The sequence below is a fragment of the Panthera uncia genome, chromosome B4, assembly GCF_023721935.1.
Source record: "Panthera uncia isolate 11264 chromosome B4, Puncia_PCG_1.0, whole genome shotgun sequence".
In the NCBI taxonomy this organism is placed as follows: Eukaryota; Metazoa; Chordata; class Mammalia; order Carnivora; family Felidae; genus Panthera; species Panthera uncia.
The window spans coordinates 128,065,236-128,091,861 of NC_064809.1; the positions used below are offsets into that span (position 1 = coordinate 128,065,236).

The 26,626-nt window shown below is 61.7% G+C and overlaps 1 protein-coding gene across 3 annotated transcripts; it reads left to right on the forward strand.

The window, feature by feature from the left end:
- Window positions 1–273: 273 nt before the first annotated feature.
- On the forward strand, window positions 274–19,761 carry GGA1 (golgi associated, gamma adaptin ear containing, ARF binding protein 1). Of its 3 annotated transcripts, none has more exons than XM_049626313.1 (17): window positions 274–705; window positions 4,401–4,485; window positions 5,703–5,778; window positions 7,217–7,315; window positions 8,382–8,505; window positions 8,953–9,053; window positions 9,738–9,818; window positions 10,689–10,829; window positions 10,906–10,987; window positions 12,224–12,331; window positions 13,068–13,220; window positions 16,009–16,073; window positions 16,527–16,693; window positions 17,099–17,292; window positions 18,165–18,334; window positions 18,554–18,664; window positions 18,758–19,761. In XM_049626313.1, the coding sequence occupies exons 1-17, from the start codon at window positions 663–665 to the stop codon at window positions 18,866–18,868; spliced, it is 1,911 nt and encodes a 636-aa protein (XP_049482270.1). In that variant the 5' UTR covers window positions 274–662; the 3' UTR covers window positions 18,869–19,761. The 3 variants fall into 3 exon arrangements, with proteins under 3 accessions (XP_049482270.1, XP_049482271.1, XP_049482272.1); XM_049626314.1 differs by lacking the exon at window positions 274–705 and adding an exon at window positions 725–955; XM_049626315.1 differs by lacking the exons at window positions 274–705; window positions 4,401–4,485; window positions 5,703–5,778; window positions 7,217–7,315 and adding an exon at window positions 7,958–8,219.
- The last annotated feature ends 6,865 nt before the right edge of the window (window positions 19,762–26,626 follow it).

The following is a 26,626-nucleotide window of genomic DNA, read 5'->3' on the forward strand; positions in this document are numbered from 1 at the left end:
CAGAATCAAAGCAGAGATAGCACGGGGTTTAGGCTCTGCCATTCGTGTGACCTCACACTATCTGGCTCGTGGGTTTGTTGGGGGGGGGGGGTAAATACACTAATGCATAAAAAGTGCTTAGAAAATGCCTGGAACATTGTAAGCACTCAACAAACTTTGATTTCTTTTCCCAGCGGCCAACGTCCGTCATTGCCCTTTTAAGGGACCCCTCCCACTTTCCATACAAGCGGAAGTACGCAGTGAGGGTTCCGGAAGTGACCTTAGAGCCCCTCAGAAACATGGCCGCAGAGCATTCTTCCGGAAGCCGTCACGGGCGTCTTCGTGACGCAGAACGAGTTAGAGCGTCCCGTGGGGTTACCATGGTGCAGCTCTCAGCCCCCATTCTCTCCGCTTCCTCTCCCGCCTGAGCGCCGGGAACGGGAAGGCGGGCGTCGGGTCCCGCCCGCGACGTAGACACCACGGGGGGGGGGGGAGGGGTTGGGAGAGCAGGTGACGCTCTAGGCGAGCTCGTACGAGTCTCTATGGTGCCGAGCGCTCCTGTGCGCCGCTCCCGCGAGTCCGGGCGGACGTTGCCCCTTTAATCGGCGGAGGGCGGTGCCGAGGAGGTCCCGCGAGAGCGGCGGGGGGCGGGGGGCGGTGCCGAGGCTGGGGGCCTGTGGCGGATGGAGCCCGCGATGGAGCCGGAGACTCTGGAGGCGCGAATCAGTGAGTGTCCGGGAGGGGCGCGGGCCGGACCGGAACCGGAACCGGGGGCACGAGGCGGGCCCCTTCCCGGCGGGGGCGGGGTACGCGGCGCCCCCTCCCCACGCTCCGCCTCCGGCCCAGGAGAGGCGGCGCCCCGAGCCGGTCCCTCCGACCCTGGGGCGAAGGAAGACCCCCGGCAGCTGCGTGGACCGTCGCTGGGAGCGGGCGCCGCCCACCTATCCGATCCTCGGGCCGGGACCCTCGGGGAGCAGTGAGCTGCGCCCGGCTCTGTCCGTAGAACCCCCAGGACGGAGACTGTAGTCCCCAAAGCCCCGAGGCCCACACTTCTCCCCTGAAGAGCGGGCCCTCCGAGCCATTCTCTTGGGCCCGGGAGGGAGCAAGCCAGCGGCCCCCAAGGCTGCAACTCAGACCCGGGCGGGAGGGCTCCTACTCTCCGCGGGCCCCAGATCGTCCACTCTGGCTCTGCATGGCGTGATTCCCTCCTAGCCGTTCCTTGAGTCTGCACCTCCTCTCAGATTTGCTCGCTTCCTCGCCCAGGAGGGGAGGACTCACTGGCCCATCTGATCCTCCAAGCCCTGGCCGTACAATGAGAAACCTTCAAACCCTATAGGCTGGACGGGGTCCCGTTTGAGACTCCAGAAGTAATATCAAGCTCTGTATCACTAGCCTCGGCCCAGCCCCTCAGATTCTGTACCTCCACCCAAGACTCTTCCCAGCTCTTGTTGACCTTCCTCCAGAGGCCCCTGAACCCCTTTCTCTGTGGCTTCTCAGGCGCGGGTTCCTATTACTCAGGCTTCTGAATCTCCATAACCACCTGACCTCCCTATCCCACACTGCTGATGGAGCTCCTCGGCTCTCACAGCTTTCCTACTGGACTCTCTCTCCCTAGGCTAGTGACCGCTCCCTCCCAAGTCTTTCCTCTCCTTGGGCTACGTCTCTGCCAGGGCCTCAGGGAGACCTCGGTCTACCTTCAGCTCAGCCCCTCGGCCCCCAGCACACCAGGGAGCTGCACAGGGTGGTTTGGGGTCATGGCCAGCCCTTTTTGAGCCAGTCTCGAGCAGAATTGAACTCTGAGGTTGGCCCCAGAACAACAACATTTCCAGGCGTGTTTCAGAGTCCCGTCTGGCCAGTGGAGGGGGAGGGCGTGGAGAGGAGGCACTCGGAGGCCATGGAGACTGTTCCAGAATGCCCAGGTGTCAGCAGCAACTTGGGAGGACGGGCAGGGCCCTGGCTGACAGATCTGACATATCTCAGGACTTGAGGGTGATGCAGAACTGTCTCATGTTTAGCAAAGAACGGGATTTTCCGAGAGTCCAGAAAGAGTCCGATCTGAGAAACAGGAGCCAGGACCCCTGGGTTTGGCCGTAGGGCTGGACTCTAATAGACTGAGGCCAAGATTGTTTTCTCTTTTTCTTCCCCTTTCTGCACTAGCAAAATTGCAAGCTCTTCCCTTGCAGTGGTTGGAGGTAAAGAGTAGCTTCTTGTAGGTAAACGACGATATTGTCACCGCTGTGTAGTGACAGGGGACAGTCATGCTCTGTTGTGAAACACTTCCCCCTTGCCCTCCCTGGGTGTTCTCCCTTACTGCCTGCTGGGGATTTGGGGCTCAGGCCAGCGAGGTTGGTCAGCTCTCCTTGGACCCAGCGGCTCTTACTCGGAGCCAGATGCAAGGGAGAAAGCTGATGTCTCATGATGCCACCGCTTTTTCCTCACTGGCTTCTGACTCAGGACAGTTTCTAGAACTAGCTTCTCTGTCCTCACTCAGACTCATGTGTCTGCCATTTTTAAAAGACTTCCTGTTTTAGGGTCCCCCAGGCAGATGTCATTGAGAGAGCCAGCTCTAACCCCATTCGATCTTTCTAAATCCAGACTGGTGTTCCCCAGCCTCCGGCCATGTTGGGGGGGCCGGGAGACAGAGTAGACCGCCACACTTTCCCTTGGTGGGGGGGTGATGGTTATTCCTGGGTGGTCAACAGGGGCTTTCTTTCTCCGAGGGACTAGAGGGCTTTGCAAGGCTCCTGGAACAGAGGTTTCTATCCAGAGAGAAAATGCTTCATTCACATCTCTGCTCAGCTGTACCTCCTCTGAGAGCTCTCCCAGAGAGAGAAGCGCCCCCCCCCCCAAAAAAAAACACTTTCTATACCTTCTCCTTGCTTTGAGTTTCTTTATGGTACTTCACAAGAGTATACAGCGTTATGTGTTTGTTTATCTGAGTAGTTGGTGTTTCTCTTGCTGGGCCGCCAGCTCCAGGAGAGCAGGGATTTTGCCTTGTTCACTCCTGTGGCCCCAGCACTCAAAATATTTATGAATAAATACGAAGTGAATAAATACTGCCAGGCGCCGGGATCCCAGAACTCGACCTCCCACCACAGCATAGGACCCAAGCGGGTAGGCACCACATGTTGGGTCTCAGCCTCCTTCTGGCCACAGATCCTTCTCCGTCCCACCTCCTAGGCTGTGTTTCCACCACACCCCCTGCTCAGTATCAGGCTTGAGGCAGAACAGGCCAGATAGGGTGAAGCTTAGAGACCAGCTCCGGGGAGGTAGGTGGTGAAGATCCAGCTCTCACCTTGCGTAAAGTATTTTGTCATCTAAATCGGTCCACCTTTCGCTCCAGCTTTACAGATGGGGAAACAGAGGTTCAGGGAAGTTACGTGACCTACTTGATTGTTTTTTAACCGGCATTGGGTGTCAGGGAGGCGACTGGGCTTGTGTGTCGCCCCCTCCTGTCGAGCCGTTTGCCCTTTCCCGGCCACTACCCACCCCTGGACTCAGACTCCCCCACAACCTGTGCCGGCCGCTGAGCCCTCCTTCCTTCATTTGTTTGCCAAGGGGAAATGGGCGTGTGCACAAGAGGCTGGGATGCGGTGCGACAGCAGGCTTGGGCCCACGATGAAGGTCAGAGCTGGGGGACAAAGAAGAGAGAGCTGATCCAGCAGGGCCGCCCTGGGCAGGAGCCAGGGTTAGGGAAGACTTCTTGGAGGAGGTGATACCTGAGCCGCACTCCTTCCAAGGTCCTTCACGCTCTGCCCTGTGCTCAGCGATCCGCATCTCTCCTCCTCACACACGGCCCCTTGCTGTTCCGAGGCATGCCATCCCCCCAGCCTGGTTAGCTCCCGCTTGAGTGTTGCCTCTTCCGGGCAGCCTCCCTGGCCCCGAGCCCAACCAAGTCCCCTGCAAGTGGCTCCTTTACCTCCCTCTGTCACTCTGTATTGCGAACCTAGCTTCCCTTGGCTCACTTCCCAGCCACATGGCTCCTTGAGAGCGAAACTGTGGCTTCACCCCCCCCCCCCGCCCCAACCTCTGGATCTGAGTGTAAATTCCCTGAGAATTGTGGGAATACTTTTCAGGAGCAGAACTAGAGGAGGTGCGGTCAGGTAGGCAGACAGACGTGCAGCTGCAGAGGCGGGGTCACTAGGGAGTAGGGGAACAGCCCCTGAGCACCATCTCTAAAAGTGGGGCTATTCAGGGAGAGGCTGCAAGGAAAAGCCCGTGGACGGGAGCTCATCTGTCCGTTGACGCCGCTGAAACATCATCACTCAGGTCTTGAAGCTATCGGAGCAGGAGGTCAAGGGGACTCTTTTTGCCTGTTCGGTCATCTCCTCTATTCCCTATTGACCAACTGTCTTGCCAGAGGAGGAAGTGGGAGAGGCAGGGACGCCTCCCCCAGGCCACGACGGTCCTCTCTCCTACAGATAGAGCCACAAACCCCCTGAACAAGGAGCTGAATTGGGCCAGCATCAACGGCTTCTGCGAACAGCTCAACGAGGACTTTGAGGGGTAGGTGGCCTCCTCTTTTGCTCACCTACGCAACAGAATCCACCCCGCACCTGCCGGGCCCACGCCAGACCCTGGCCCCCGGGGCAGAGACCTCAGTGGGTCGAGACTCTGCTTCCGTTCCTGATGTGCTCACAAATTAACGATGGTAGTGGCCCTTGTGTACCACCTGTGGGCCACCCGCTAACCGAACCCATTTTACAGGTGAAGAAGCTGAGGCCCAGGGGACTCGGGTTCCCCACAAAGAAAACGGTAGTCCTGGGCTTAAGCCCACACCTCCCTGAGCCCCGGCCAAAGCTTTGTTGGGACGTGCTCCCCAGCTGGGAAGAAGCCAGTAGGCCCTTTGCTCCAGGAAGAACGAGAACCGCCTGCGTTAGAATTACTTGTCAAGAACGCCCCTTTGGGGGCTGTGCGCAGACGGGGACTAGACTGGCAGGGGGCTTGGGGTAGGTTTGCTGGCAGGCTCCCCAGGTGGTGAAGTTTGAGGAGCGCAGCTTTCCCTCCACCGCACCGCCACCAGTGCGGGCGCTCCGCTCCGGGAGGCCACGCATACGGTGCGACACGTGTGATCCAGAGTGCAGCCGCCCGGGTGCGAATCCCGCCCCTCCGTTGGCTGGGTCAGCTGGGCGAGCCTCCGTGCCTTCTCCTGTCACGTGGGGGCGATAGTCCGGCCTGCTTTGGAGGGCCGGAATGAAGGTCGGGCACGAAAATGCACGTGAGGCACCTCGTACGTCATAAGGACTCCGTGTTAGTTGTCGCCGTCACCGGTGACAGGCCTTTTACGATCCAGCAGACGATGTCACCACCTTCACCGCGAAGGTGCTCTGATTTCTCCCGGCAGAACGTCCTGTGCCCCCTCAAATTCCCAGGGAGCCGTGTCCGCCCTTCCTTCATGGCACATTGTCATGTTGTGCTCCCAGACGGGACCCTTGAGAAGGCCGTGGTCCCCTCTCCCGCTCACAGTTCTCGGTAACGCCAGGAGAGGGACTGAGCTCGTACCTTTTGAGGGTCCCTGGCCCCTACTCCCTGTCTGCCCCTGCCCTGTCCTGCTACAGCCTCCAGGCCTCTCCAGTCGGAGAAGGAGCAGGGCCTTTGCATCTACCCCACCGAAGCCACCAAGGGCTGTGCTCCCATGCTCCCAGCAGGGGGGGTGTGGCCGCCCTCCCCTGGGTTGCCTCGGGCTCCAGCCGTTTGGGCTTTGTGCTGTTCCTCTCGCCCAGGCCCCCGCTTGCCACCCGGCTGTTGGCTCACAAGATCCAGTCACCGCAGGAGTGGGAAGCGATCCAGGCGCTGACGGTGAGAAGGGGAGAAAGGGTGTGCCGGCTGTCCCCAGACCACGTGGGTGGCCCCCCAGGGAGGCCAAGACTGAGGTTTTTGGTTTGTTTGGTTTTTTTTTGTTTTTTTTTTTTTTAGAGAGTGCTTGAGCAGGGGAGGGGGGGAGAGTGCGGAGAGAGGGAGAGAATCTTAAGCACTCCACGTGGAGCGTTGGAGCCCGATACAGGGCTCGGTCCCACAACCCTGGGATCATGACCTGAGCTGAAATCAAGAATTGGACACCCTTGACTGAGCCAGCCAGGCGCCCCCACATCAGGCTCTTCTGTAGAGCCCAAGGGAAGGGTGCCAAACTGGCCTAGATTGGGGGTCTGGGCTGGCCCCTAGGGGCTCACAGCCTCCCACCCCAGACCTGCACAGTTAGGCCTTGCGTGGGGAAGAAGCCCCTTAGGATCATCTGGCCCACGGGTTGCCTACTCCAGCTCTGTGTCAGATCTCTGGGAGGCCAGTTAACCTACTGAATGAGGGCCCCCCCCCCCCCCCCCGCCCAGGCCTGCTGAATCTGAGTTCCTTTGGCATCTGCACCCAGGAATCTGCATGCCTGTAAAGCTCCCCAGGTGCCTTGTAGAGTTAACTCAGCCCATCACTGGTCTCCAGACCCAGGACAGTGCCGTCCTCCCCAAAGGCGGTTCAAGGGCTGACGCTGGACTCAGGCCAGAGTTTTTGAAGCTAGGTCAGCAGAAGGGTGGGGGGTGGGGGGTGGGGAGGGTGCGCTGTCTGTGGCCCCCAGGCACGGGCCACATAGCAGCTCACCATAAAGCAAGGCCGACCTCAGAGGGTAAACGTTTTTCTTTTAGTAGTTATGTATTTGTTTTAACAAGATAGGGTTGTTGTTTTTCTTTTTTGTTTTCTCGACTATGGGCTAGTCCTACGATTCCACGAATACGTACTGTAAGGCAAGGTAAATGGTGCCTGTTGAAGTTTAGAAAACTACCAGAGGGGCACCTGGGTGGCTCAGTCATTCGGGCGGCTGACTTGGCTCAGGTCATGATCTCACGGTCCGTGAGTTCTAGCCCCGCGTCGGGCTCTGTACTGACAGCTCAGAGCCTGGAGCCTTCTTCGGGTTCTGTGTCTCCCTCTCTCTCTAGCCCTCCCCCATTTGCGCTCTGTCTCCCTCTGTCTTTCAAAAAATGAATAAATGTTAAAAAACAAATTTTTTTTTTAACTACCAAAGAAAAATAATAGGAAAATCATTCACAAGTGGTGCTCAGGTGTGGCCAGGCTGTGGAGGAGCCCCCTCGATGATGCTGTCACCGGCCCTCGAGGGCACCCGCCCCGCCTCGTGTCCTCAGGAGTCATTCTCACCCTCCGAATGCCCATCCCTGGGCTTCCATGCCCTGGTCGAGGTATGGGAGGGGGGCTGCCTCCTCTGACCCTCCCTGGGGTTCCCCCCCCACCCCAGGTGCTGGAAACGTGCATGAAGAGCTGCGGCAAGAGGTTCCACGATGAGGTGGGCAAGTTCCGCTTCCTCAACGAGCTCATCAAGGTCGTGTCTCCCAAGGTGGGTGCTCCCAGCCTGAGCTCAGGCCTGCGCCATCAATGGGGGTGCGTTGAGGAAGGAGGACCCCCTGTGGGAGGCAACTGACTGCCCTCATCCTGGGGGCTCCCGCTAGGGTTCCCACTTCTGCTCAGTTGGAACTCTGCCTGGCATAAACACAGACCCTTGAGTCCAGGACAGCGGGGTGTCCAGAAGGAGGGCTCCCAGGCCACCCGGTGGCTGGTGGCTCTGGAGCCACTCTTGGGGCCACTCAGGCTTAGTGAGGAATGACCGTAGGACATAACGCGCAGCTGCTGGGCCAGCTTCCCCAGCACGGCCACTCTGCCTGTGACCTCTCCCCACCTGGGTCTCCACTGGAGGGTCTCCCTGTCCCCACCCCTCAAGAGTGGCCTCCTTGAGGCCTTGGATGCTGGGGACCCAAATCTGAGTGGCGGAGCCTGCTGATGGCCTTGGCCGGTCGGGGTGGGGCGTGCTCCCTTAGGGCATGCGCATATTTGATGCCCCTTGGGTGAGATCCCACCCCCTACGCCCTTCTTCCATCACACCCCTCTCCTGACCAGAGCAGCTGAGTGTCCCCGCTGGTCCCCCATTCTCTTCCCAGGAGGCGACTAGTGTGAGATCCAGTTCCCTCAGCCTAGTTTGCTGCTGAGAGAGACTGTGCGTGGGACCCAGGGCTGAGCTCGGTTCCACACCTGCCCCTTCCCTGGCCAGCCCCAAGCCAGGTGGCTCCTTCCTGAGGTCACAGAGTTAAGCCATAGCGGACTGGCCGGAGGCAGGCGCTGGGCTCTGCGCCTTACCTGTGTCAGCCCTGCGTCCTTACCGTGATGCCACCGCCGTCATCCCCACCTGACAGGTGGGGAAACAGACGCTCAGGGCTGGCCCGGCTAGTGCGCGGCAGAGCTAGGAGGTGAGCTCAGTCCGCCAGGCTGGTTGGGTGGGACGGAAGGGCCCCGCAGGCCGAGGCTCCCAAGGGGGTCCTGGGGAGGCAGCCAGGTGGCGGCTGGGGTTGGGGCGACAGGGAGTGGGGCCGGACGACGGCAAAGGCCTGCCCTCCCCTCGGTCTCTGAAGTACCTGGGCTCTCGGACGTCAGAGAAGGTAAAGAACAAGATCTTGGAGCTCCTTTACAGCTGGACGGTCGGCCTGCCCGAAGAGGTGAAGATTGCAGAGGCCTACCAGATGCTGAAGAAGCAGGGTGAGGCACCAGAGGGGGGCTGTGACCAGCGCCCCCTTCCCTCCTACCCGAGCTGGGGCTCCGGCAGCTTCTGGCAGCAAGGTCGTGGCTCTGCCCTTTAACTTCTCAAGAACATAGAGCTATGGGGCCTTTTTATGGCTCTGTCTGAAGCTAGGTTGGGTGGAGAGAAGGTGAGTGTGGGTCAAACTTCCCCTCAGAGAGTGGCCCCCATGGAGTGGCCTCAAAATGTGGGTGCCTAAATGCCACCACACAGTTTGACATTGTAGTTCAGGAGCCGATCGTGGCCCACTGAAGTCCAGAGCCAGCATGCAGGAGAGCAGGAGAGACTGTCCTCCACCCTCCATTCTACCCTGGCCCCCCCCCCCCCCCCCCCCCCCCCCGCCCAGTTCCATTCCACACTCTGGCCCTGGGCACGGTTGACGGCCTTCCCACCACCGTCTACTCCAGGGATCGTGAAGTCAGACCCCAAGCTTCCAGATGATGCTGCCTTTCCCCTTCCTCCTCCACGACCCAAGAATGTGATCTTTGAAGATGAGGAGAAGTCTAAGGTGAGCTTCCAGGGAGGGGGAGATGAGGACCCTCAGGCCCACTTGGCCATGAATTCCAGGCCCGGCCATGAATTCCAGGCCCTTCCCTGAAGCAGGCTTGTGCTGAGCACAGTCATGCAGCGGGTGACAGGCACGGTTTATCCAGCACTTCTGTGTGCTGAGTACCTCCCGTCCAGTGTCCTTGCATTTAATAAACACAAGAGCGTGCCTGGTGTCCCTGGGATTGGTCTGAGGGCATTTTATAGGCTGGGCAGGAGTTTGTGTATTTTTGTCTTTGACCCTTTCAATGATAATTTTATTAACTCTGTGTTAAAGAAATCATGTGCTCACGGGCAAGAAATTAAACAGCCCAGAGGAGGTAAGATAAAAAGTAAAAGCTCCTATCCACCTAGTCCCAACCCCCAGAGGGCTCGTGCCGTTGAGTTTCTGGCACATCCTTTAAGAAAGATTCCCTCACGATGGTACTCCCACATCTGGTGCCATCCATCAAGAACTTGTTTGGGGAGCGCTCGTGTGCAATGCCTCAGTTGTCCTGACGGCCACCCCATCAGGTGTCGGTGGAGGCTCACTGTTTCATGGAGAGCTTAATAAGTGCTTTATGTCCCTCGGCCAGGAAGTGGGGAACCGGCACATGACCCCAGGCCCGGTACTGGGGTCACTGTCATGCCCCCCGTGTCCCTGCAGATGCTGGCCCGCTTGCTGAAGAGCTCCCACCCCGAGGACCTCCGAGCAGCCAACAAACTCATCAAGGAGATGGTTCAGGAGGTGATCGCCAAGCCCATGGTGCAGGGAGGAGGCAGAGTGGGGACTGGAGCGGGGCCGCCAAGGCAGGGTTGTGTGTACGCCTACGGGGAACCCTGCGGCAACCCAGCCAGAGGGCTGTCACAGCCAAGAAAGAGCTAACGGATTGGGGGACCCCAGGGGACAGAGCCAGGACCGGTGTAGGGGGGAGAATGTCCCAGCAGCTGAGCTGACCTGCTCAGGTTGGGCTTCTGTGAGGCTGACTGCCTCTTCTGTGATAAGGAAATAGAAATCAGGCCTTGCTAAGTGAAACGTATGCATATGCGCTTACTTATCGTAAAGAGGGAACGCTGCGCACTTAATATCCAAGCAAGTATGCGTATGTCGTGGGTGCGGGCTGAAACTTTTTTATTTGATGAGCGTAGGCCATCAAAGCTTCAGCCTAGAGACCTACAGGGAGGAAGTCCTAGGTGGTGTTCTGAAGGGCAAGCTGCGTGTCCTCATAGCACAGGGAAAGTCAAGGGTGGCCCCTTTCGAGGAGGGTGATTGTGTCCAATGGCACAGCGCAAGCCCCCCTCTTGTCCCGTGAGGGAGGGGTGTGCATGGTAAGCCCAGGGGCACGGGACGCTGGGGTCACTGGAGATGGTGTCTGAGGGCCCCGGAGATTCTGACAGGCCCGTGCAGAGGCCTGGGACCTGAGGGCGTTGGCAGGAGGAGAGGAGGTGAGCGCAGGGTCGGCAGAGGGCTTCTTGGACTGGAATGCCCTGGCCTGGGCACGAGCGCCTCGTGGCAGGGTCTGATCTCACACCGAGCCAGGAGACTCTGGAGTGCTGTAGGCAGTGCCTGGCTGAGAGCAGGCATGACCTGGGCTTTCCGAGGCTGATGCCTCCCTAGGACCAGAAGCGGATGGAGAAGATCTCAAAGCGGGTGAGTGCCATCGAGGAGGGGAACAACAACGTGAAGCTACTGACGGAGATGGTGATGAGCCACAGCCAGGGTGGCGCCTCTGCCCGCAGCAGTGAGGACCTCATGAAGGTACCCCGCCTCTGCCACCCAGCCCCACCCTCTCCGGGTCCCCGCCGGCCCGACCCACCCGCCCTCCTGTCCCCAGGAGCTGTACCAGCGCTGTGAGCGGATGCGGCCCACGCTCTTCCGACTGGCGAGTGACACAGAAGACAATGATGAGGCCCTAGGTGAGCGCTGGGCGGTCAGCCCTGTCCCTCCGATCCCTCCCCCGCTCCCTTCAGGACTTGCTAACTATCTGCAGTTGGCAGGACCCACCACCAGGGGGCCCCCCTCCTCCAGCCCCGACCTTGGGTTTCTCCACCTCGAGGAAGCGGAGAGCAGGGGCTGATATGGTCATAAGATCCTACGGGCCAAGCCTCTACTCAAGCCCACGAGCTGAACAAGCTGAAAGGGGAAGAATTGTCCCCATTTCACAGCTGGGGCTCTGGGAGGGAAGGGACTTGCCCAGATCACAGAGCATAACAGTGGCCGAGCCAGGGTGGACCGGGAACTCTCTCCGGATACTGCCTCCCTCCCTGCTAAGGGCTGGACACCGAGGGCAAATCCCACAGGCCTCAACGGTTCCAGCGCAGGGCCCCATGACTCTGTCACAGCCACATATCGGGTTGTCATCCTTATTCTCTGCTACCACGTCAGCCAGTCTCTGGGGCAGCAGTCTGGGAACCATATTAGCCCTTGATTCGGTGGGAGTTCACTGAGTGCCTCCCAGGTGCCAGGCACCTGGTCCTTGCCCAGGCGACTTGCTGCCCAGACTCCTCTAAGCCTTGGCCCCTAAAGGGATAACATTGGTAAGGGCCTAGTTTGTGCCAGGCACTATTGAAGGCCCTGGGGGCACGGCAGTGATTAAAATCGACAAACGCCAGGGGCGTCTGGCTGGCTCAGTCAGTAGAGCATGCAACTCTTGGTCTCGGGGTTGTAAGTTCGAGCCCTGCGGTGGGTGTAGAGATTGCTTAAAAATAAAATCTTTTAAACAAAAGTCGGCAAAAACCATATTCTCCATGGAGCTTGTAGCCTAACGAGAGGAGAGAGGCAGTGGGCAGTGACCGTTTGTCAGATGGTGGTCAGTGAGGTGGAGAACAGCGGGCAGGGAGGGGACTGGGGAGTGGGGGTGAGGAAAGGCCTCCAAAGACCCCAAGGCAGGGAAGGAACGAAGCCACGCAGAGATGCGAGGGGCGTCCGCACGGCAGAGCCAGTGTGGAGGCTGAGGCCAGAGCATGCCGCCGTGTTCGGGGTGGTGGGGACGGTGGATGAGGACGGGCGGTAGAGGGTCTGAGTGAGTCGAGCAGACGGGACGCCCCCAGCCCCAGCCCCTCGCCAGCACTGCGGTAGACGCAGGGACCTCCTCTCCCCCCAGAGGCGCCCGTGTTCCCTCAGCCTAGTGTCTCCCCTCCTGCCCCTTCCAGCCGAGATCCTGCAGGCCAACGACAACCTCACCCAGGTCATCAACCTGTACAAGCAGCTGGTGAGGGGCGAGGAGGTCAACGGTGATGCCGCAGCGGGCTCCATTCCGGGTGAGGAGACAGCCAGGGGCGGGGGGAGGGAGGGGGGCGCCAGGCGGGAGTGGCACAGAGCCCAGGGCGGAGCACTGGCTCCAGAGCTGGGGGCTGGGAGTGCCAGGGTGACCCTGGCCCCTTAAGATGAGGAAGGCCCCCGGGGACAGAGCTTGGGGGGAGTCTCTGCCAGGGCTGCAGCTGTGGGGGGAGGAAGTGAACATGGGGCAGAGGGGGAGGGAGGCAGGGTTTGGCAAGGACGAGTAGAAGAAGGAAGGCCTTTCTTTCACTTGATAAATCTGGCACCTGTTGTGTGGGGCTGGATGGCACCCTCCGTGCTTAGTTTCCTTACCGCGAGGTGCGAGAGAGGGGTTGACACCTAAACGTGGCAGGCTCGGCCCCAGTAAGGGTAAAACGACAGCCCTGGGGACGCACAGAAAGGGTTCGAACGGGCCCAGTTGGGGAGCAGTGGGGGTGGACGCTACCACGGAAGCAGCCGCGTGTAAGTGAGGCTTCAAAGGATGGGAGGCAGTTCGCCAAGTGGAGAGAAGGAGCGAATAGGTTCTGGACAGAAGGAACTCCCTGTGCTAGAGAAAGGGCCTGGTGGCAGATTTCGGGGGCAGGGCAGCCTGGCCAAGGAGGGGGAAAGAAGCAGGAGGGCTGTGAGTGGTGGGGGGGGAGGGGGGGGCAGCAGGCTGGCCTCCAAGAGCCTGAGCGTCCTCCACGCAGAACGGGCCTGACTCTCCTTTCCTCCCAGGGAGCACCTCGGCCCTGCTGGACCTCTCAGGCCTGGATCTCCCTCCCACGGGCACCACCTACCCAGTCATGCCCACCCGCCCCGGTGACCCGGCCAGCCCCGAGCAGCCTAGCACCTCCGTTTCCCTGCTCGACGATGAGCTCATGTCTCTGGGTGAGGAGGGGGCCGGGCCCAGAGGAGGGCGGGCTGGCCGCAGGCGGCGGGGGAAGCGGGGGGATGCCCGCAGCATGTGAGGCAGCCTGGATCCCACGAGTCCCGTGGAGGGTGGTGTGGGCGTTAGGCCCATTTCACAGCCCAGGAGGCTGAGGCTCAGGGAAGTTAAGGAGTTGGCACGAGGTCTTCCAGTCAGAGGGTGAGACCGGCCAGCCTCTAAACCGACCTCTGCCAAGCCCGCCACACCTCGGCTCTGGTGGCCTGAGGGAAAGCCGGCGAGATGTCTCCGCGGCAGGTTAGAGCCTAGAATTGGGAGCCGCCCGGCAGACGGTTTCCCCCACCCCCCTACTTGAGAGGGAGAGGGGCAAAGAAGGAGAGGCCAGGCCCCGTAGCTCCGGAAGCTCCAGGGAAGCCGGTGCCAGAGCACCAGGCGCCCCGCGCCTCCAGCCGGTCCCGGACTACAGGTTCCAGAGCCACAGGGAACCAGGCGCACGCCTGGGGAGGACGCAGGGGGCACCCAGCCAGCCAGGCAGTTCTCAGGATTCCAGCTTCCAGCACAGCCCCCTCTGAGAGCTTGAAGCGGGAGGACGTGGTGACAGCCTCTTCACAAGGGCCCTGAAGTTACTTAAAAAAAAAAAAAAAAAAAAAAAAAAGGTTGAGGTCTGTCAAAAGAATCTCGAAAGTTACGTTGGGGAACTGACTTGGAAACCAGGAGTCAGACCGTGAGCCAGTTCTGAGGTAAAAACCAGACCCGACGGACCAGAAGCGTCGGTGCGCCCGCATGCCGGGCGAGTGGCTTCCCTCACCCCTGCTGCCGCACCGTCTGATCGCAGACCACCCTCCTCCCACCACGGGAGTGGGCGCCACCAGCGTCCCCGCTTTCCAGACGCGAAAGGACGGCTCCCAAGGCTTTAGGAAGGCTAGGTGCCCAAAGGGGGGCACGCGAGTCAGGACGAAGCGCTGGGATTCTGACGCCTTCCTCTGAGCCTCTTTGCTGCTCTGACTCCGCTCGGCGGCCAGGAAAGGGACATAAGGACCGGGAGTGCATCGTGAGGGATGAGGGGACGGCAGAGCAGGACGAGCTCCCCTCTGGGCCCCGCGGCTGGCACCCTCTCCAAGGGGGTCTGCCCACAGCGTGTCCGTGGGCCCTCGTACGCATCCCATCCACCTGCCCCCTTTCCGTTCTGAGCTGGGGGTGCCTCAGGGAGAGGGAGGCCTGACCTGTTTTACAGGGAGGGAAGGATGGTCTGGTGACAGAGCGCACACGGGCTCATCTTCCCCAGCAGAGCCGGGACCGGGCGGCAGCTGCCCGACTGGGCCCGGCCCCCAGCGAGCAGCTGCCGCAAAGCCACCTTCTCACAAGAAGCAAGGTGTGCTTCGTACTTCCTGTCCCCAAGTTGCTTCAGCGGAGCCCTGAGCCTCCAGCATCCGTTGGTTTCTACTCAAAGGGAAAGGAAATGTGGGAACAGGAACCAGAAGAGCCAGGGCAGCACCCGCCCAGCCTGGGGGAATAGAGGAAGCCCTGGGACCACAGGGTCGGGGGGGCTCGTCCTAACCGGCTCTTTGTGGCAGGAAGGGCGAAGGGTGGGGGCGGGGCAGGCAGCGGGAACTTCCCGTCCGCCACTGTTGAGGCACTTCATCACATCGGCCTCCTTTATTAGTCACGACGGTCCCCTCAAGTCTTGCAGATGAGGCCCAGGGAGGTGGGCACCCTCCCGAGGTCACACGGCCAAGCGGCAGAGCTGTGTTCAGACTCCAGCAGCGAGGCCACGTTCTGTCCGGGGCCGGATGCTGCCACTTGCCGGCTGTGTGGCCTCGGGCAGGTTACTCACCGGCCTCAGTGTCCGCTTTGTCAGCCCCGAAAGAGGGATGACAGCCCCACGCGCACTCGTCAGGATTGTTTGAGGATCGAGTGAGCCCCGCGTCTGAGGTGCCCGACGCTTCCGGGCGTGTGACAACAGTCACCGCTCGGTTGTCCCTGCTCTCGGAGAGGTGTGCCCAGAGGAAGAGGCCCGGCAATCAGATCCTCCGGTGCCTTGCCGGTGCCTCTCAGCTCTTCAGGCTACACCTCACCGATTCGGGATTCGCTAGCAACGGGCTAACTTGTCTTCTGTAGGTAAAGCCTGTGGCGAACTTGGCCCAGGGTGTGCTTCGGGTCAGACCGGGTGGGTGACCCCCTGCCCTCTTCGAGTCGGCAGGCTAATGAGTGGAGCCATCCAGAGGGCCCACGGCTGTCCTTGGCGCCAGCCAGCCAGCCCTGTCGGCACGGCCAGGGCAGATGGGGTCTTTAGAGCCTGCCCCCCGTTCAGCCCTGCACCCGTGTCCCTGGGGACGCGGCAGCCCAGCCCAGCCTGGCTGCTCGGAGTCTGGGGCGCCGCCTGCCCCCTGGCGCTCGGAGGCCGTGGCCGCGTGGGGGCAGAATGCCGACCCCTGCCCGTGGACCCTCCCCCGGCGTCTCCCACTCCGTCCTCCCTTCCCACCATCCCTGGGCTCTGGGAGCCAGCTGACCGCGAAGACAAAAGTCCCGATGTCCGTAGTTGAGGTGGCTTCGGAGTGCAGGAGTGGAAGCATAAGTGGGCGTGGGGAATGGGCCTTCAGGATCTTTGGTTCCTGCTTCTGCTCTGCTGCCGGTTCCCTCTGAAACTGGGTTTTCTCGTCTGAGCTAAGCCTCTTGGGGCGATACAGGGGGGAGGGCGGGAGCCAGGGACCCCAGGCCAGCACGCAGCCCCCCAGCTCCCTTGCTTCGGAAGACCTCTAGCTCCTTTACCTCTGTCTTGCTTCCCTTCAGGCCTAAGCGATCCCACACCCCCTTCGGGCCCAGGCTTGGATGGTGCTGGATGGAATAGCTTCCAGGTAGGAGGGCCAGGAACCAGCACGACCCATCCTGAGGTAGGGTGGCTGGGACAGGCAGCCTGCAGCGGGCAGTGCAGAAAGAGGGCCCTGGGGCGGGGGTCCCCGGGGCTGAGGCTCCTGTCCTGACCTGGGGGTCCCCGGGCAGGCATTCTCTCCTCAGCTCCACACTCTCTCCTTGCGAGTCAGCGTTGAGATGAGGTGAGGTTCCCGTTCCTTTTCTCCTGGTGGTGACTTTAAGGTCCCTGGAACGTGCTGGTTTCTAGAGTAGACCCCCCCCAGACCAGGCCGGCCCATGAGACGGGCGCAGGCCAGCAGGAGTGTCGTCCCCTTCCCTGCTGCTGCTTCCCCAGATGTCACCCGCAGGGAGGGGCAGGGGCCTCAGGGCAGCACCAGGCGACCCCGACCCCTCTTCGGCACCGCCCTACCCACCTGCGTGCTTTGTGTGCCCAACAGTCGTCTGATGGCGCAGAACCCCCCGCCCCGCCTCGGGTTCCCAGCGCGGACAGCCAGCCCCCGGCACCGATGTCTCTGCCGGCGAGCAGCGGTCTGGACGACCTGGACCTCCTGGGGAAGACCCTCCTGCAGCAGTCCCTGCCCCCGGAGTCCCAACAAGTGCGGTGGTGAGGGCGCAGCCTGGCTGGGGTGGGGTGGGAGTGTCCCCCGCCCCCAAAAGCATCTGCTTCCGGGCTCTCCCAGGCCCCGCGGCCAGAGGCCCGGTGCCCGCGTGCTCCCGTGAGCAGCCGTGGCTAATGGACCACCGCGTGCCAAGCGCTGCACTGGTCTTGAGGGAGGCAGCGGTGCCCGAGGCAGGTGCAGGGCCCATCCCGCGGAGCACAGAGCTGCGTCCCACCGGGCAGGGGCGGGGGACAGGAGCTGCCTGTTCCAAGGTGAGGAGACCAAGGCCAGAGAGACAGGGAGGCCTCTGAGCCGGCCATCGGGGACAGCCGGGAAGCCCGGCCTCTCCTGTGCCCCCGATCTCTCGGCCCCCAAAGATTCACCCCCCCAATGCCACGTCCCCCAACAAGGGAGAAGCAGCAGCCAGCCCCCCGGCTCACACTCCGGGACCTACAGAATAAAAGCAACTGCAGCTCAACCAGCTCCAGTGCCGCCGGCCTCCTCCACGCGGCGTCCCCCGAGCCCCCTGGGCCTCCGCAGCAGCCCACGACGACCGAGCTGTCGCTGGCCAACATCACTGTGCCCCTGGAGTCCATCAAACCCAGTGAGTGGGCCGGGGGTGCGAGCGGGTCGAGGCTGGGCCGGGTCAGCACGCCGCCCAGGAGCACCCCCACCCCCCACCCCCGTTGTCCCGTTGGGAGCGCGTGCCACTGCATGACGCAGGGAGGAGCTCTGGGCAAGACCCTTGTCCTTCGCGGGCCCCCTGCTTCATCCTTCCCAGAGCGAGGGCAGCGTGCTCTGCACAGTCCAGGCCTCCACAGGCAAGAGGACTCCTCACGCTGGCTGCCGGGTGCTCCCTCCCCAAGAAGGCAGGACCAGGACATAGAGGTCCCGGGTCTCTCCAAGGTCACGAAACCGAGCCAGGATAAGGATGTAGGTCCAAGTCTGAGCTTCTGCTGCCCAGGGGCAGCTGGGGACCACTCACAGCCCAGGTCAGACGGATGAAGACTGGCCGGTCGTCTCGGCCTTGTCCGTCTTGTAGGTGCACCTTGACCAAGGGCATCACCCCTTCAGTGTCCCCAAGAAGTGGCCGATGGTGCCCCTCTCTTACCAGTAGGGAAGGCCCCGAACACCGGAGTGACTGTGCTAGAGTCACACGGTGAGAGCTTGACTCCAGCTCACCCATAGGCCTGCACTCCAGCACTCCAGGGCCATAGTCCCACGGCCCTGGGGGATCCCCCGCCGTCACTCAGCCCGGGGCGTGCGTGTCTTGCCTCCACCGACACGGTAGAAGTTCGCCCGCCCCGTCTAGGTGCCGGTCTGTACCCGTGGCCCCACTGCTTCCGGGGTAAAGGCGAGGACCTGAGTTTGTGGATTCGAGTGCCTGCTGGGAGCCGGCTGGACGTGCTTGGGCTCGGGCCTGGCACCCCCCCCCCCACCCACCCACCCATCGCCCTGTCCCCTTTCCCCTGCCAGGCAGCATCTTGCCAGTGACGGTGTATGACCAGCATGGCTTCCGGGTCCTCTTCCACTTTGCCCGCGACCCGCTGCCCGGACGCTCGGACGTGCTGGTGGTGGTGGTGTCCATGCTGAGCACCGCCCCCCAGCCCATTCGCAACATCGTTTTCCAGTCGGCTGTCCCCAAGGTGACAGGAGCGTGCCTCCTTCCTCTCAAGGCAGAGTGACCCGGGGCTGGACAGGGAGCCAGCCGGTGGGGGGCAGGGGGTAGGGGATGGAAGGGAACCCAAGGACAGAGCCCCTGGCCCCCTAGAGGAGCTGGCAGGTAGACTGGGCCTGGTCCCTCAGAGGGTGGGGACAAGAAGCCGGGGGCTCAGCTGGGCCCTGTCCCGCCCTGCTGTCCGCAGGTCATGAGAGTAAAGTTGCAGCCGCCCTCAGGCACGGAGCTGCCGGCGTTTAACCCCATCGTCCACCCCTCGGCTATCACCCAGGTCCTGCTTCTCGCCAACCCCCAGAAGGTGAGGGGCCCGGCTGTGACGACGCGCCGCTGTGGGGGTGGGGGCGGCCCCTTCTCTCGCTCTGACCCTCTGCGTTCACTGTCTCTGCCCCAGGAGAAGGTTCGCCTCCGCTACAAGCTTCTCTTCACCATGGGCGACCAGACCTACAACGAGATGGGGGATGTGGACCAGTTCCCCCCACCTGAGACCTGGGGAAGCCTCTAGAACAGGGAGGGGCGGGGGAGAGGAGGGGGGAACAGGACTGGCCGCTGTCTAGCCTGCGGGGGGAAGGCTGTGGTGGCCTAGGACACCCTATGTTCCCACGGCGACATCCCCTGGGCCTGGTGCTTCTCCCCTCACCCCTGCGGCCCTCTCCTTACTCGTCTCCTCCCCTGCGCAGATGGACCCAGCCGAAGACTGGGCCTGGGTTTGCACTGCTGGGGACCTTGGCCACAGGGGAGAGCCTAGAGCAGGGAACGGCTGTCTGGCCCTGGAAGGACTTGGGGTCATGGGGGAGAAGCATGGCTGTCGGGCAGGGGCCAGGACCTCAGGCCCAGCCCTGACCCCAGCCTGGGGTGGGGTCATCCCCACCCGTCTCTTATGCCTTATGGGAAGGCCCAGCCATAACTTGGGGGCCATGCTGGAGTGGGAACCAGCTCAGGCCTCCTCCGTAGGAACCGGGTGACTGGCGGGGGGGGGTGACGCCTGCACCCCCAGCTCTTTGCACTCTCTGCTGTGTGGTTTGACTCTCTTTGCTTTTCTTTCTCAGTGGCCCTGTGGTCACCATCTCAGGGGGCCCGGTTGGGGGAGCCCCACCCGTCCCCCACTCCTCGTGGGGCTTTCGCTCCACCCGCCCACCCCCTTGGCTATCAGGCTTCTTGCGGGGCTGTGGGGGCTGTGACTGCTGGCCCTCCGAAGGTCACGCCAGAGCCGGGTGGCCCCAGCTGGAGGCTCAGGGCCACTGGGGTTCCCGGTGCGTCCCCTTCAGTCCCTGGCCTCTGCCGGGGCCTCCTGTGGGCAGCTCACCTCTGCCCGTCCGTCTGTCTGTGGACAGAGTGGGGTCCGCGTGTGAGTGAGAGCGGGAGTATTTATGGAAATAAAACGTCCTTTTTCCTGGACCAGCTGCTCTCCTGGCCCTTCTGAGGTGGAGGCTGATGGGGGGCCAGGAGTGGGAGGTCCCTGGGGCCGCCCTGTAGACCTCTCCGGCTCTGTCTGTGGCGATCAAGCCGGGGTTCCTGTCCTCACCACCCCCGAGCCCTTCACCGGAAGAGGTGGTGCTGAGTCACCAGAGAGCCGTCCCAGCTGGAAGTGAGCGGCTCAGACCCGCCAGGAGCTCCAGCTGCCGCAGACGCTGGCTGGGAGGCCCCCGGTTGCTCACAACTTCCTCCTGCCGCTTCTCGGCCCTCCGCGCACGACCGTGGCGCAGCACCGCCCCGGAGGGCCTTGCCTCGGCTTCCCCAGAGACTGCTCCCAGGAAGCAGGGTGCTAACTGCAGCTGGTTTCTAGAGAGGCCCCGGGGATGCTGCGCTGGGCCCCCCGCCAACCCCAGCTGCAGCACACTTACCCCTGGTGTGAGCGGAGTTTAGGCCCCGGTCCAGGCGCAGGGGGAAATGGCGTGGCCACCGCGGAGCAGAGCAAGGGGGAGTTAGCCCCGGGGATTGCGTGATGTGGAGCCGGCCCCACATGCTGCTCTGCAGGAGAGGGTTCCCGTTTCGAAAAGTCTGGGCAAGGCTGCCTGCCGTTTGTCCTCCCTAGCAGATGATGGGAAGGCCTGCATTTAACAAGCCGGTTTCACTTTGCCCAACCTTGTCCTTCCCGGGCTGAACCTCTTGCCCATGGATACCATCGGGACGCGCTGGAGAACAGCCTGGGCGCTTTTTTCCGTTGAGCAAATGAGGCATGTTTCTCTGTGCCAGGCCTCACTGGACGCACAGGGTGAGAGCTTCCCATCGGCGCAGATCCCTATGGAGTGTCCCCCCCCCCCCGCCCCCCCACACACGGCCCCACACACCCACACACCCCCCCCCCCCACCCAGTCCCCCCACCCCCCCCCCCCCCCCCCCCCCCCCCCCCCCCAGCCACAGGGCCTGGTTCCTGATCCTTCCCCACCAGGCCAGACTCTGCGCGGACAATTGTGAGGTCCCTGAACGACAGCGTCTGGTAGGAAGGTTCTTCTAAATGAAACAAAACTTTACTCCCTGTAATGCCGCCCCATCCCAGGGGCACCGTCCGGAGTACCACCTCTTACCAGCTGTGGAAGGGCTGCTGGTTGGGGTGGGAATGTGTGCAGCTTCGAGCTGGGAGTCTGGGCGTGCTCTCAGCGGGGTCCCTGGCTTGCTGTGTGATTTTCGAGCAAGGTGCTTCCATTTCTGGCCTTTGGGTTCCTTTTTTTTTTTTTTTTTTTTTTTACAATTTTTTAGATGTATTTCTTTTTCAAGAGAGAGAGTGCAAGCTGGGAAGGGTCAGAGAGAGAGAGGGAGAGAGAATCCCAAGCAGGCTCCGTGCTGCCAGCACAGAGCCCGATGTGGGGCTCGAACCCATGAACCCTGAGATCGTGCCCTGAGCCGAAACCAAGAGCCAGACGCTCAAACTGCTGGGCCACCCAGGCGCCCCCTTTAGGTTCCTTTTTGATAGTGGGGAGGGGCCCAGTGAGCTACAAGCCCCCGCTGAGGCCTTCTGGAGCATCCTTGAGCAAAGGGGTTCCCCAAGCTCTTGGCCTGGAGTGACCCAAATGCTCCAGGGACAGGGATACCCCTTTCCATCTTCCCTTTTTCCTGGTCTATCCGTCCAACTGTCGGCCATCCCACAGGTGCCTCTGAGCAGCCCCGTGCCAGGCTTGGCCCTGCGGTCAGCTCACAGGCTGGCATGGAACCTACGAGCCGGGAGCTCAGCATGTCAGGGCAGAGCGATGGGAGGGAGGTGGGGCTGAGGTGGCACAGGAGCCCCGCATCTGTCTAGAGGGCTGGGGGTGGGGTCTAATCATGGGAGGCAGCCCTCAGCCTCCAGTCCCTGGAGGAGTCATCCCCCAGCTTGGGAGTCATCCCCCAGCTTGTGGGTGGATCCCACCAGAGGTCCGGAGCACTGCCCAGGAGACCCAGAGCCTCTGGGGGTGCTTGGGCTGGACGGGGGTGAACGGGGTAGGAGTGTTCTGTCTCTCGAAGGGTCACCCCCACCCCCATCTCGGGAGCAGTGGGACTTCCCAGACCTCGAAGCCACACTTCCACTTGTATTCATGCGGCTGGACACAGCAACTCGTTTGGGTTTCTTTTTTGGCAACCGCAGCGCACTGCTTAAGTTTGTGGCAGCCACAAGAAGCCCGTCTCTGCTGCCATCCGGCGCTCCCTGCCCCCAGTGTCCGCACAGGCGGAGAGCACGGGGGCCAGCCCGGGGCCCGGCCTGGCACAGACCTGCCGCAGGCACCCTCTCCCGCCGTCCTCAGAACGGCCTGTAGCGATGGGAAACTGAGACCCCAAGGCACACGTTAGGGCCCCTGAGTCCAACCCGCAGTCCTGGGAGGGGCCGCTCTGTCTCCCAAGCCCTCCCCAGCCCTCCGTTGGACCGCTGTTCCCTGCAGTCAGGGTTAAGGGCACAGGCTCTCCGGGGCTGCCAGGATCGTGAAGTCCCCCCTGCCCCGGCCCCACCCCCGGGTTTCCTTCTGGCAAAGTCGTTCCGGCTCGAGAAGGCAGGGGGGTTTTCAGAGCCCCCGAGATCATACCACACGCCTAGCTGCTCTGGGCAGAAGCCTCCACTCAGAGCCCAGCACAGATATGACCACAGACGAGCAACCTGTCAGAGTGTCTGAAATGCGGCCCCACGGCTGACCCCTGCTAGCACGGCCTCGGCGCCCAGCCCCCGGCCTCCCTGCGCAGCCGACACTTCCTAGACCGTCCCAGGCTTGCGCAGTCTGTACAGAGGCCCCTGGGCCCCCGGAGCAGCCCCGGGGACGAAGGAGGGGGCAGGGGCCGGCGTTTCTGGAGTCTCCAAGCAGTGCCATCTGCCAGGAGAGCACACGGGGGCTTTGGAGCCTGTCAGATCTGCTTTCCAACTTGGCCTCTACCGCTTAACCAGCTTGGGACCCGGGGCCAGGGGCTCTGGTCTCCTCACCTGTGAAATGGGGACGAGGATACCGACCCCACCCCACCGGAGGATGTGCTGGACCACACGACAATAGGAGCTACTGTCCCCAAGAAGGCAGGACACACGGCGGGGGGTGGGGGGGGCACTTAGGCGGAAATGGGGGCAAGGGTCTTTTCATTCCAGACTTCGCAGGCTGAACAAGAGGAAGCAGGGCCGGTGATAAGCATTTCGCACGCGAACCCATCCAGCCCTCACAACAACCTGTCAGGTACCCGCTCTCGTTCTTACTTCACCAAGGACACGGAGGCTCAGGTCAACCACCTCGTCCACGGTCACCCAGCTAGCGAGAGGCTGAGCCCAGCTGGCCGGCTTCGTCCACACACACTCAAGCTCTGTTCTAGCCGTCTCTGGGGAGGAAATAAGTGTCCATTGATACGATGCCTCCACTTGCCATTCAAGCCAGCCCTGTCTCTTGAGCTCCTGTGACCATGGCACATTGCCAGGCCATACAGGATTCGGCACGAGCGGAGGAGACCCAGCCAAGTCAACAAGCCCTCGGCGATGCAGCGTGCAAAGGTCTCGTGACCGGAGAAGGGGCTGGCCGGTGACCTCCGAAGCCCCCACGTGTGCATTTGCAGTTCTAAAACTACAATCTCGACCTTCACTGATGACACTGCGGGGTCCAAAAGTCTCTGATGACCACATCCTTCGGAGGGGCGGCCTATGATCCAACCTTTGGGGCGTCCGACCCTTTAGGATTCGGCATCCAAGTGTGCTGGAGCTTAAGTATACCCTAAAATGTACCCCTCACCCGGCCAACAGGCACAGCAGCCCCACCCAGACGAGACAGAGAAGAGGGTCAGACTGGAGGGGAGCCTGGCGCCCGGTGGGGAGGCCCAGGCCTCCGCTGGGCGGATCATATGGCCCCGGTTGTTTCCAGCTGCTGCTGCTATAGCCCCACATGTCCTGACCCCTCTGCAGGCCTGAGCTGGGGCTCAGGCCTGGGCAAGCCTAGGGGGGGGAAAGGGAGAAGCCAGACCTTGCCCTCGGGGACCTTCAGAACAGCTGGGGAAGTGGACAAGCCCAGACCCAGTGTGTTCCAGGCTGGAGGCAGGGCTGAAACAGGGCGGGGACACCATACAGCCCAGAGGTTTCCCAGATGGTAAAACTGTGGTACCTGGCGGCAGGCTGCTGGCTTAGGAGGTTTCAGTTTCCTATTTGTGCACCCATTAGGTTGTGCCCACTGCACAGATGGGGGAAACGGAGCCACCACGGTGTTCCGGGATCCGGTCGGTGAGGAAGGGGGACGGACAGGCCAGGACTAGAAGCCAGGCATTGCAAACCCGAGCCCTACATTTTTTTTTTTTTTAATATTTTTTTTAACGTGTATTTATTTTTGAGACAGAGAGAGACAGAGCATGAACGGGGGAGGGTCAGAGAGAGGGAGACACAGAATCCGAAACAGGCTCCAGGCTCTGAGCTGTCAGCACAGAGCCCGACGCGGGGCTTGAACTCACGGACCGGGAGATCATGACCCTAGCCGAAGTCAGCCGCCGCCCAACCGACTGAGCCACCCAGGCGCCACCCCCCCCCCCCCCCCCCCTACATTTTAAGCAGCCACGTCTACACTGGACTCTGATTTCTCCCTCCATCGAGGCATTCCTCAAGCCTGCCCTTTCGCTAGAGTCCCCACCAGCAGTCTTCCAGTGGAGAACCGGGAGGTGGGCTAGGGAACCTTGTCCGGGATCTCCTTGGGCCAGCTTGAGCCCTGGGCTCGCAGTTGGGGGACTCTGACTCCAGCAGCAGCAGCTGGAGGGTCGTTCCCTTCTCGGCCCCTCCCCCACCCACAGCGGGCCTGTCTGGCTCTCCCTTTAGGGACTGGAGGAGCAGCAGCCAGCGTCCAGTGAGTCCTCCCTGTGTGCCAGGCCTCATCCTCGTCCTCGTGAAGTACCCAGTCTGCCCACGCACACACGGTAGGGGCTCAAGTAATCCTCAAACTAAGTTAAAACTCGCAACAAAGCAAAGTGCAATGGGCGGGGCCGGACTCTACCTGATGCCCCGCCCTCTACCCCCAGCCCTGGGGCCCCTGATGCCGGAGAGGGTGGGGGTTCAGAGTAAGGAGAACCTACCGTTGCCCAAAGTCTCTCATGTTGTATTCACTAACAGTTATGGAGCACTTTTAAAAAAAAAAAAAAAATTTTTTTAACGTTTATTTATTTTGGAGGCAGAGAGAGACAGAGCATTAACGGGAGAGGGTCAGAGAGAGAGGGAGACACAGAATCCAAAACAGGCTCCAGGCTCTGAGCTGTCAGCACAGAGCCCGACGCGGGGCCCGAACTCACGGACCGCGAGATCATGACCTGAGCCGAAGTCAGCCGCTTAACCGACTGAGCCACCCAGGCACCCCTGGAGCACTTTGTTATGGAGCAACTTTGTTTTGGGTGGAGGGCCAAAGAAATCACTCCTACTGAGTCTGGGGGATCAGAGCAGCACCCACATCACTGCCTTCGGAGAGGAAGGGCAAGGACTGGAGAAGTTTGCTGGAAGAAGGGACTTTACCAATGGAGGGAGCAGGGTGTCAGGGAGCTCCTCTGGAGGGTGGGGCACCCCCCCTTAAAGGGGCAGCGGGAATAGGCAGGGTTATCTTGTCCACTCCTCGGGATGGGCAGGGCCAGGACAGCTGGCCCATCAGGCCAATAAAGACGGCAAGTCCAGAGTTCCCGGGACTTGTCCAAGGGCACAAAGCAGCAAGGTGGCCCCAGGAAGCCAAAGTCCCCAGCCAGTCTCCAGTCGGGAAGCAGGCAGGGGTAACCTTTAGCTCAAGGTAGCCAGGGAATCCTTGGGAGAGGGAACCCCGGGGCAGCATCCTTGGGCCGGCCCAGATGGGCCAGTACAGGTTGGAGAGGCCTGTCCTTGGCCTCTGCCTCCTAAGCGTGGAACTCTCTTTCTCCTTTAAAACGGGTGCAAGGGGCGCCTGGGTGGCGCAGTCGGTTAAGCGTCCGACTTCAGCCAGGTCACGATCTCGCGGTCCGTGAGTTCGAGCCCCGCGTCGGGCTCTGGGCTGATGGCTCGGAGCCTGGAGCCTGTTTCCGATTCTGTGTCTCCCTCTCTCTCTGCCCCTCCCCCGTTCATGCTCTGTCTCTCTCTGTCCCAAAAATAAAATAAAAAATGTTGAAAAAAAAAATTAAAAAAAAAAAAATAAATAAATAAAACGGGTGCAAAAGTGGGCTCCTGGGTGGCTCAGTTGGCGGAGCGCTGGACTCTTGATTTCGGCTCAGGTCGTGATCTCGGGGTTTGTGGCATCGAGCCCCTGCTTCAGGCTCTGCGCCATCAGCCATCTCTCTCTCCCTCTCTCTCTCTCTTCTCTCTCTCTCCCCCGCTCTGCCCCTCCCCCTCTCGTGCTGTCTCTTTCTCTCTTTCTCTGACTCTCAAAATAAAGAAACTTAAAAAAAAAAGGGGTGTGTGTGTGTGTGTGAAAGTTATTTAAACCCACGGCCGGCAGGCCTGCGTGGGGGGCAGGAACCCAGAGGCCACCGCGGGTGGCCGGAGCCGGCTTACCTGCTTCCCGCCACCGGGGTTGGGCGGGGCGGGGCCGGGGGCGGGGCCGCCACACAACCTGTGGACGACCAGGCGGCCGCCGGCCCGACAGTCGCGGGGACCGGCCGGGGGGCCTGCGGGGGAGGGGGGGCCCGGAAGCCGGGGACGGGCGAGAAAACAAACTTGGAGAGAGGAGTGACCTGGGGGCTGGGGGCGGAGTCGCGCGCGGAGGAGGAGGGAGCGAGCGGCCGCCGGAGCGCGGCTGGCCCAGGAAGCGGAGAGCGCCGCCCACCCATCCGGGGAGAGAGCGGCACTGCGGGCGCAGGCAGGCTGGGCCGGGGGCTGCCGGGCCCTCGCCCCCCCCCCCCT

Bases quoted from the DNA above. Each gene is read 5' to 3' on its own strand.
- GGA1 (XM_049626313.1), top strand. From the start codon at position 663: ATGGAGCCCGCGATGGAGCCGGAGACTCTGGAGGCGCGAATCA. The intron at 8,506-8,952 runs GTGAGGCACCAG...CGTCTACTCCAG, and splicing joins CCAGATGCTGAAGAAGCAGG to GGATCGTGAAGTCAGACCCC. The intron at 10,830-10,905 runs GTACCCCGCCTC...TCCTGTCCCCAG, and splicing joins GCAGTGAGGACCTCATGAAG to GAGCTGTACCAGCGCTGTGA.